Below are 10,000 nucleotides of genomic sequence, written 5' to 3'. Positions count from 1 at the left end.
ATTAAGCACATGATCATAAAGCACATGATCATTAAGACTCCTTTCACAAACTCTTACTCAGCTGTATATCCTCTGATTTTAATATTTACCTATATCTAGGCAATATTTGTAACATTTATTTTGTATTTGGCCTGTTATGAAATCATGAAGAACGATTTAAACACATTTTGAAACCTAAAGACCAAAGTTGGAGACATGAATGTAGACCTTGCTGCAGATTACATTTTTTAATTTAACCGGAATACTCTGGAACGGCTTACTGTACAGGGGACTGCTTTACACCTTTGTGTTCGGTAAGGTCTGCTGTTTATTCTGATATATGGTTTGTCATGTGCTGAACGAAGGGTTTGTGAAGTATTCCACCAAGATGAATGCGTAGGGAGATGGGTGTAGCACCTTATGTAGACGTTATGATTAAATGTAATTATATTATTTACTTTTCTCACGAACCGTTCACCACAGCAATTAGCGGCTAACATTGTTTAAAAGCTGAGAAAAAGTTCTTTCATGTGATGTGATACATGTGCCTGTGTGATGAGTCGGCTTAGCGATTGCGAGTATTTCAACTGAGAAGACTGGGTGAATTTGGACGCACTTTCTGTCTTGCCATGCGCTGTCATTTTCTCCACTGTGTAAGACTGAATTAGTTTGCGCTGTGATGCTAAGATTATTTTAACAGGCTATATGCTAAATAAAAATCGCTATTAAACAGACGCAAAGCAGAATATTGAAAGAAGGGGCACCAAGGCCAACAAGGGGCAAAAGACGGGCCGCCGCGGAAATTTCATTTTCATTTTTTTTTATGAACATAAAAAATGCGTTGGTCTCGAGGACTCGGTCTGAAATTACGATTCCTTCTCCTCCCACTATGGTCCGAGACCGAGTCAAGACCGAGTCTTTGAAGGAACAAGTCCGAGTCGAGTCCGAGAAAGCAGAAATCGGTCTCGAGACCGGACTCGAGTACTACATCACTAGTGATTTGCTCATTTAGCATATAGATTGTGCATCAGTGCAGAGGTAGGCTACTGTGATTTGCTCATTTAGCATGTAGATTGTGCATCAGGGGTGCAGAGGTGTTGGAGCTTGGTGTTCTGCAATATTTCATTAATGTCTTGTGCATAAATTGTATGTGTGTGTGTGTGTGTATATGCGTGCGTGCGTGCGTGTGTTTGTGTATCAGCACTGCTGGTGGGTGGTGCAGTAGGAGGTGTGTGATGGCATGCTGTGTGGCTGTCTAGACAGGAGCTTGGGGAGTGCTCTGATCACATCAGCATGAGTTTTGCAAAAGAGATAAAGAGTGTGAGTGGGTGTGTGTCAGGGTGTGTGTATGTGTGTGCATGTGGTCTGTGTGTGTGTGTGTGTGTGTGTGTGTGTGTGTGTGTATGTGTGTGTGTGTGTGTGTGTGTGTGTGTGTGTGTGTGTGTGTGTGTGTGTGTGTGTGTGTGTGTGTGTGTGTGTGTGTGTGTGTGTGTAAGTGTAGGTTTCTGTGGTTGGTCTCCTGTGGATATTCTGTATGAATTCTGATATTTGTGTCTCTGAGTTCATTTAAGTGTCAGTGTTAGTGTTCCAGGGTTAGTGTCTCTCTCTCTGTATGTGTGTATGTGTGTGTACATGTTTGAGTGTGGCAGTGTCCGTACCTCGCCCCAGGCGGTGGTGACCCACTGTAGACGGTCATTCTTGGGGCAGCGGGCGAGGACACACGTCTCCTGAGCTTTGGGCTTGTGGTGCAGCTTGCACATGCTGTCCGGCACCACCACCGCCCTGGCCCCAGGGTCCGTGCTGCGGCAGAAGACGCTGCGCTTGTGCACTCCGCGCCCGCACGTCTTCGAGCACTGCCCGCACAAAAACAGAGAAGAGAGAGAGAGGGAGGGGGGGGCGAGAAAGACAAAAGTTAGAGAGAAAAGATGATTTAAGTTGAGGTTTGAAGGACACGTACAGAAAGGAAGTCACTCACACACAGCGAAAGAGAATAACAGTGAGAGTCAAACAGACCAAGAAAAGAGACAGACAGACAGACAGACGGACAGACAGACAGACCGACAGAGCAATAGAGTTGATGGAGAGAAGAGAGCAAATGGAACGAGGGGGGTAACGTGAGCAGAAGAAAGGGAGAAAGAAATAGCACAAGAAGAGAGAGAAGAAGAAGAGAGTGAGAAACAGAGAAGAGAGGAGAATAGAGAGAAAATAAGTAGCTCCGCAGCGTATTTGCCTGGACTCGGTAAAGGTCAAACTGTAGTCATCCTCAGCCGTCACGGTTCGCAGTGTGTACTGTCAGTCTGCACTGCCTCTGAACTCACTGACGGAGAGTGACAGCAGCAGAGATGCTTTGAAGCACGCTCGCTTCACAAAGCTGTTTACCAAACGCCGGGTCCTTCACATGTCAAAAATACCGCCAGACATACGATAGGGCCCGCTAATCAGTACCAGATAACACAGCCAGCTTTTCAATTCATTTACTAAAAGGAACAATTATGGCACACTGCCTCTTCTTCTTGTGCCTGAGGAGAAGCTTATGGCACACTGCCTCTTCTTCATGTGCCTGAGGAGAAACTTGGGAAAAAGTGGCTCATTAATGCTATTTCCAATTTCTGCCATAAAATGTGGCATGGCTTCGTTTTATCATATAAAAGGCAGTAAATTATTAATGTTGCCGAGGTCTGTGTGCCTATCACCACAAACGACTGAAGCCAGTTGGCCTTTCATGTCTTGCAGCCTCAGTTAAAATTCTCTGGATTGGAGCGGTCTTACTGCATTTCACCAGTAGAGGGCAGGGTAGTGTTGCCATTAGTAATGCAAACAAGACCGTGACACTTGAGCAGTCAACTCCTCACCTCTCTCATTTTCACTGTAGTCCTGAAGTCACTAAAATGCCCACATTGTTCTCCTCTTGTTATGTTTGACAAGAAGTCAGAATGAGTTGCTCACTGACATCTAGCAATTTAGTAGTAACTTTCAACATATTATACACATCAATCCAAGTGTGTGCTTGTTGGCAAACCCACCATGATAATGTTACCAGGAACCCAGTTGAACAAGCAAAGTCCTGTAATCCCAGCCCTGTAAGATGGGGGCTGAATTTGGTGGTTCAAAGCCACACTTGACCTGATTGTCAAATGTGATAAAACAGACCCAGTCGGTGAGTTCATTATCCTTTGGATTTAGATAGTTGGGGTCTGCACTGTGACAGCTGTTGCTGATCTGTTTAATTGCCTGCTAGTTTGCCAAACACCCCCCTATATGACAGTTACAGTGCAAGGGAGTAAGGGCGAACAATGACTTTGAGAAGTTCTATTTTTGAGTCCAAATGTGCATCAAATTAAAGTGTGTACTTATCTCAATGAAGTGCAGATGTCAGTTGTAGCGCTATAAACCACCACAAGCCCTCGTGCCATAAGCAACAGGAATAAGGAAGAATGACATGGGAAATACAGAGGGGATGGAATAGGGGATAGAAGGGTAAAGATATGGAACAGTCTAATGAGATCTAATACTTCACAATGGGTTGTTTATCATGATTTGATCTGCTTTGATGCTTTTGTGATGTCTCACACTGGCCTATTTAATCTGCTCATCTTCCTTTGCTTTGTAGAGCTTTCCAGTCTTCCAGTGTGGTGTTTTTGTCCATGCATATTGCTGTGACTTGATGCTTCAGAACTTTGATGTTGTATTGGTCCTGCATGGTCCTGCATAGTCCTAAATGATATGCCATTAAAGAGCTAGAGAGAGGGGGGGGGGGGGGGCAGAAAAGAGACACGAACATGATTGACCTCCATAGGTCTACTGAAGCCGCCTCACCTGTGACCAGGAACCTGTGCCCCACTCCGGGGGGCAGGTGTGGGTGTTGCAGGGCTGCACTTGGGCGGGGGCCATCACAGGGCAGAGCGAGTGGGGGGCAACCTCGTCCCGCTGGTAGGTGACCTTCCTCATGCATCGGATGTGCCGCGTCTGCTGCCCGCCCCCACACGTGCGGCTGCAGGCTCCCCATTTGCCAGTCGTCCAGCTGTCAGAGGAAGGAGGGAGAGCCGATTGGTTAAGAGACACGTCATGTCATAACCCCACTGCACTATGGGTTGTAATCATACTGGGATGATCAGAGTGACTGAGTGAAGACAGAAGAAAGGTCTTATGGAAATAGACTCCACAAGGCTGGCACAACTACAGAGACAGACTCATACAGGCCATTCAGGACCTACATGTCAACTGTTCTGTTACAGAGGAACACACACACACACACACACACACACAAACACACACACACACACACACACACACACACACACACACACACACTCACACACACACACACACACACACTTTCAAAGTGCAGTGGCCAAAGCCGCCCTAAACCGCAGTTATGTGCCGATGCTGAGCATTCATCTCCTGAGGCGACCTCATTGGTCTGGCCTCTCCGTATGGCACAGGGGTCTAATCAGCGCACCACAGCACTCCTGACTGCTGCTGCTGCTGCCAACACTGCTGCATCGTTTATTTTGGGAGAGAACAGCCACTCCACCCTCTCTTAGAGGACCCACAGGACACACACACACACACGCACACATACACACAAATCATGTTCTCTCGCTCTCTCACACACTCTCTCTATCTTTATCTAGCTCTCTCTCTCTCTCTCTCTATTTATCTAACCATGTCTCTGTTATTTCTTTCAGATATGGATATCAAGTATCCGTTGAGGCGTAAGGCCGAGCATCAGGAGAGCATCACTGAGGATGGAGGCCTAGCGTCAGGACAACATCACCAGGAACAGAGGCCTAGCTGCTCTGACAGCACCCATATCATGAACCCCTGGTCTCCAATGCTCCCTCCTGGGCAACACCTTTGTTTCCACAAGTGGTTTGAAGTTGAACTTGGAGCACCTCAGTCCCATGGCGTGGATGTTCATCTGCATGGGAGATCCAGGGCCCCGGTGTCTGTGTCTGCACTCTCTCTCTCTCTCTGTGCCTCTCACAATAGAGATTAGCATTCCGTCACAAAGACATCACTCTAGCCGCCTCCAAACCCCCTCACGGTTCCCAAACCAAATCAAACCGAGTCCAAGTCCAAACCAATCGGCCAGCAAGTTTGCCCACCCAAACTCCGCTCCTCTATGCTCCCCTGCACCCAGAGCACCTCCTCTATGCTCCCCTGCACCCAGAGCACCTCCTCTATGCTCCCCTGCACCCAGAGCACCCCTGTACCCTTATTCTGCTACTTCAGCAGCACCTGTGCCCCTCCCCCTACCTATTCTTACCCCATTCTCCCCCCCCCCCCCCCCCCCCTTTGTCATGAAACCTGCCCACTCTAATTTCCCTGCCTCCAGATAGCTGTGGCATTTGCTGATGTGGGAGCCGGTCTTGGCCCGGGGATAAAAGCAGCGTCTCTGGAGCTGGGTCCAAGTCTACAGCGAGATTGGAGAGCAGCAGTGAGAGTCACAGCCAGTGAACACTGGAGTGATGGACAACTGCCTCTGGATCCCTCCATCAATGCCAGAATCCTCCTCCACCTCCTCTTCTCTTTCTCTCTCTCTCTCTCCCTACAGACCTGTCCTCATTCCCTCACTCAGAACTCCAAACTGCCATTCATCCTTTCTTTTTTTCACCCAGAAATATGAACCATCTATCACAGGAGAGAACGGGAAGAAAGAAATGTGTGTTTTTTTGGTATTTCTTTCTCTGTCTCTCGCTCCGTTCATTGCCACATAATAACAATGTGTTTGCCTGGGCAGAGGGCAGTGGGCAGTACTTCGCTGCAAACCAGTATTGGCTCAGCGCGGCAGTCCTGTATTTCTGGAGTCTTTCAATAACTTGCATATTCCAAGCCATACAATTACACATGGGAGAAAAAAAAAAAGAACATGAAATGCCAGGGATTTTGAGGGGATTGTGGAGTGGACGGCGCGCATTGCCTGATTCCACCTTACTCTGTGGGCTCTTGCTCATGTTACAGCCCTAAACAAAGCATCCTAAGGCTCAGTGCTCACTCAAGCCAAGAGCCTCTGAGGCTGTGTGTGTAATCTTAGCTTCTGCTAGCAAGATGTTGAGGCAACAAACCAAAGTTAGCACATACTTTAGGGAAAAACATTTAGGATTTCTTTGAGTGGTTTCATGGTTTTAGGGAATGAATGCAAGATGTAGTCAACAACATATTTTCTTGTGAAAGTTTACACTGCTGGTTACCGTAATCGTAAACGCTCAGAGTTTACACTGCTGGTCACCGTAATTGTGAACGCTCAAAGTTTACACTGCTGGTCACCATAATCATGAACACTCAAAGTTTACACTGCTGGTCACCATAATCGTGAACGCTCACTGCTAAGAGGCGGCAGCTTTTCAAGTACAGTGTTGTTAAATGACTGTGAGCCAGACTGAAATATGCTTGACTGCTGCCTGCATGTGCAAAGCCTGTTCAGCAGAAGAGTGGCTTCAGCTGTGCAAAATACACACAACCAAATAAATACAAAAATGAAAGAAAAAAATGATGATCAAGAGAGATAAAAAAAATCAACTGACACTGCCAGAAATAGAAAAAAAAATGGAAGAGTAGAGAGATGAAGAGTAATGAGATGAGGGAGAGAGATAGAGAGAGAGGGAGAGAGAGAGAGAGAGAGAGGGAGAGAGAGAGAGAGAGAGAGAGAGAGAGAGAGAGACCAGTATGGGCACTGTGAAACTCTTTAAGGCGTTCAAACATTCAAACATTTATCTTTTGCGGTGACATTTCTGGACAGGCAGATAGAGAGGCCTGGTGCTTGTTTGAAGCACCATGCTCCCCCCCCCTCTCTCTCTCTCTCTCTCTCTCTCTCTCTCTCTCTCTCTCTCTCTCTCTCCTCACCCCATCCCCTAAAGCGCTGCACAGAAGCCTCAGCTAAGGCTCCAGCTCTACCTCTACCTCTGGCTTGGGCACTGGGCCTCGCCGGGCTGTGTGTATGTGTGTGCGTGCTCTGTTTGGGCGGGACCCAAGCCCAGGGACCGGAGGAGGGCCAGCGCAGGCCCGGACTTGGGGGATTCCTGGCTGGCCAACGCAGAGCCTCTCCCTGGGGGAATCCCTCTCGCTACAATAAAACATGGACAGGCCTGTCAGCGCCGCACAGATCTGCTGGAAAGATAAGCAGTGTGTTCTTCTTTTCTTCTCTCTCTTTTCTTTTTGTTGATTTCCTCCTCCTCACGTTCTTCCCCCTCTCCCTGTCTAGCTGGTTTTTGAATGTGTTCCCACAACATCTTCTGGAAGTGTTTGTAAAAGCTTTTTTTATTTATTCCCACTCAAATCATTCATGTTTCCCTCCGTTCTTCTTTTCTTTGGGAGATCCATAAATCGAAACACATAATCAGAGGGGGATGTAGGGGAACTTTTTTGGTATGCTGCGTCGGGGGGGAAATAGCCGGTCGTGATGTCATTCTATATGTCAGGCAGAAGCCTGCACAGGGGGTGGAAACGGATCATTAGTGATTGTGCAATTTAAGGCCTCTCTTCTGGAACTAAGTTATGCCCCAGATTACCGGCAAAGAAATCCTTCTCAAGTGGTGGGAACCTCAGCGAATGGGATGGGGGGGCATTTAGCATGTAGAGATGGGGAACTGATGCCTGAGGGCACTGGGAGAGTGGACTACTTCAGCCCTGTCTGCACGACCTCCTGTGTACCATGGGTGTTGTGTGTGTGTGTGTGTGTAACTGTGGACGTGTTTTTGTTGGCAGCCATGAGTTTATGTGTCTGTTTATGTATTTTGTGTGTGTGTGTGTGTGTGTGTGTGTTCATTTGTCTGTGTGCGTCTGTACTGTATATTTGTATATGTGTGACTCTCTCTGTGTATGTGTGTGGTGTGTGTGTGTGTGTGTGTGTGTGTGTGTGTGTGTGTGTGTGTGTGTGTATTTGTCTGTGTGCGTCTGTACTGTATATATGTATATGTGTGACTCTCTCTCTTTGTGTGTGTGTGTGTGTGTGTGTGGTTGGGGGTAGGTGGTGGTGGTGGTGGTGGTGGTGGTGGTAGGGTGATGAAGTACAAGAAAGGCCAGGAATGATGGTGTGTTTGGGACTCTGGATGCTAATCTCACTGGTAATCAAACTCCACTTAGCGTTCTGCTCAGAGAGACAGACAGAGGAGGAGGGGAAGCGAGCGTTCTCACACACACCCACACACACACACACACACACACACACACACACACACACACACACAGGAGGGGAAGCGAGCATTCTCTGGCCGTCAGAGAGTGGAGGTCGGACGACAGCACAGTGGCCGCCATAGCGGCCAGCTAAATCCCCATCCCGGCAGCTGTGTCCCATTCCGCCAGGCCAGCGCTTTGTTTTCAATTACGTGCTGCTATTGGACGATTTGTCAGGCTTTGGACGGGACAGGGCGAGCGGGCCTAGGCTTGTTGTGCAGAGGAAGCGGGTCATCTGGACCTGATTTCCCACAATCCCGCTCAGCCAGCATCACTCACACCTCCCCACGTTCCTGACTGGGGCGTTTCACACACACACACACACACCCACACACACACACACACACCCACACACACACACACACACACACACACACACACACACACACACACACACACACACACACACACACACACACACTACTCAGCCGACAGCAACAAACGAGAGAATTGGACACTGGGTCAATGAGAGAGAGAGAGAGAGAGAGAGAGAGAGAGAGAGATGGAAAAGTGAGAAAAAGAATGCTAAATATTCAGGGAAGGAGAGAGAGAAACACTGACAAAGGAGGAAAAGAGGAAACAGCACAATGACAAGAGAAAAGGAAAAGGGACAAGACAGAGTGAATGAGAGAGGGATATAATGGAAAAGAGCAAGACATTGAAAAGACAGTGAGAGAGAGAAAGAGAGAGGGATAGAGACAGAGAGAGAGAGAGATGGAAACAGCAAGAGAAACGCTTGCTTGCAGTCTGCGTGTCGGGGCAGCACCCTTTCCTTTCCTAACTGGCCTCAGGCACCGTGGGCCTGTCGGCTTCACTGCCGGCCTAGAAAGCAGTACTGGAGATAAGAAAGCAAAAAACGCTCTTAATCTGCCATCCCTCCCAGCGGACTGGTGGATGGCCGTCAGAGTCGGAGCTCAGCTCACCCCTGGCCCATCGGATCAGCCCCAACCACGAGCATATGAGCAGTCTGTGGTCAGTGGTGGCTGAAGTCTTCCTGGGGAAATGGGAGCAAAAGACCGCAGAGGGGCGGACACTCAACATCTGCCCCAGCTGCCCGTGAGGTTCCAGAGAAGGCCGGATGCCTTTCTGTCTGTCCAGGCACACAAACATCGCCTGCAATGGGGCAGAAAGCCATCTTCCCTTTTCCGCCTCTATTTTTCACTGTTTCTCTCCCCATCATTGTCAGATGTCAACCATCTATTTAATCCTCCTAATGTTTTGTTTCCGTGGGTTTGTCATACTCCTTTCTCTATCTTCTCATTTCATCCAAGACTCTCTCTCTTTATTTTTAGGGGAGGTGTGTGCATCTGAGCCAACTTCTCCCTGGTCCTTGTCTGACTTGAGCCTTATCAGTACATGAGCAGTGAGGTGGGGCTGACTGTGTGTTTGTGAGAGTGTGTGTGTGTGTGTGTGTGTGTGTGTGTGTGTGTGTGTGTGTATGCGTGTCCATGTGTGTATATGTGTATACACATGTCTGCGTCTGTGTGTGTGTGTGTTTGTGTGTTGACTCTGTGTGTGTGTGTGTGTGTGTGTGTGTGTGTGTGTGTGTGTGAGAGAGAGAGAGAGAGAGTGTGTGTGTGTGTGTGTACATGTTTGTGTGTGCATATAGAGAGTGTGTGTGTGTGTGTAATGTATGTGCCTCTGCCTGTATGTGCGTGTTTCCACGTGTGGTACAGACAGCCCAGGAGCCACCCGAGAGGGCTGAGGCTTGGACCCGAGTGGGCTGAGGCGCTGAGGAGCCTGGGAGCCGAGCAGGTCCTGTCTGGAGGGTATGCTAATCCTGTTTGCTTTGGGACAGGAGCAGTGCAGCCCAACCCTGCCCACAGCAAAGGCAACACACTGGCCA

At 48.4% G+C, this 10,000-nt stretch overlaps 1 protein-coding gene across 1 annotated transcript in view; it reads right to left on the bottom strand.

The window, feature by feature from the left end:
- The window catches only part of adamts18 (ADAM metallopeptidase with thrombospondin type 1 motif, 18), an 81,828-nt gene that overhangs the window by 6,140 nt on the left and 65,688 nt on the right, over nt 1-10,000 (bottom strand). Inside the window, 2 exon segments of the mRNA XM_048263638.1 lie at nt 1,638-1,832; nt 3,796-4,000. Coding sequence (XP_048119595.1) covers nt 1,638-1,832; nt 3,796-4,000 — 400 coding nt within the window.

The sequence above is a fragment of the Alosa alosa genome, chromosome 14 (assembly GCF_017589495.1).
Source record: "Alosa alosa isolate M-15738 ecotype Scorff River chromosome 14, AALO_Geno_1.1, whole genome shotgun sequence".
In the NCBI taxonomy this organism is placed as follows: domain Eukaryota; kingdom Metazoa; phylum Chordata; class Actinopteri; order Clupeiformes; family Clupeidae; genus Alosa; species Alosa alosa.
The sequence above is the reverse complement of the archived record's forward strand: the minus strand, read 5'-3'. Positions and strand labels throughout refer to the sequence as shown.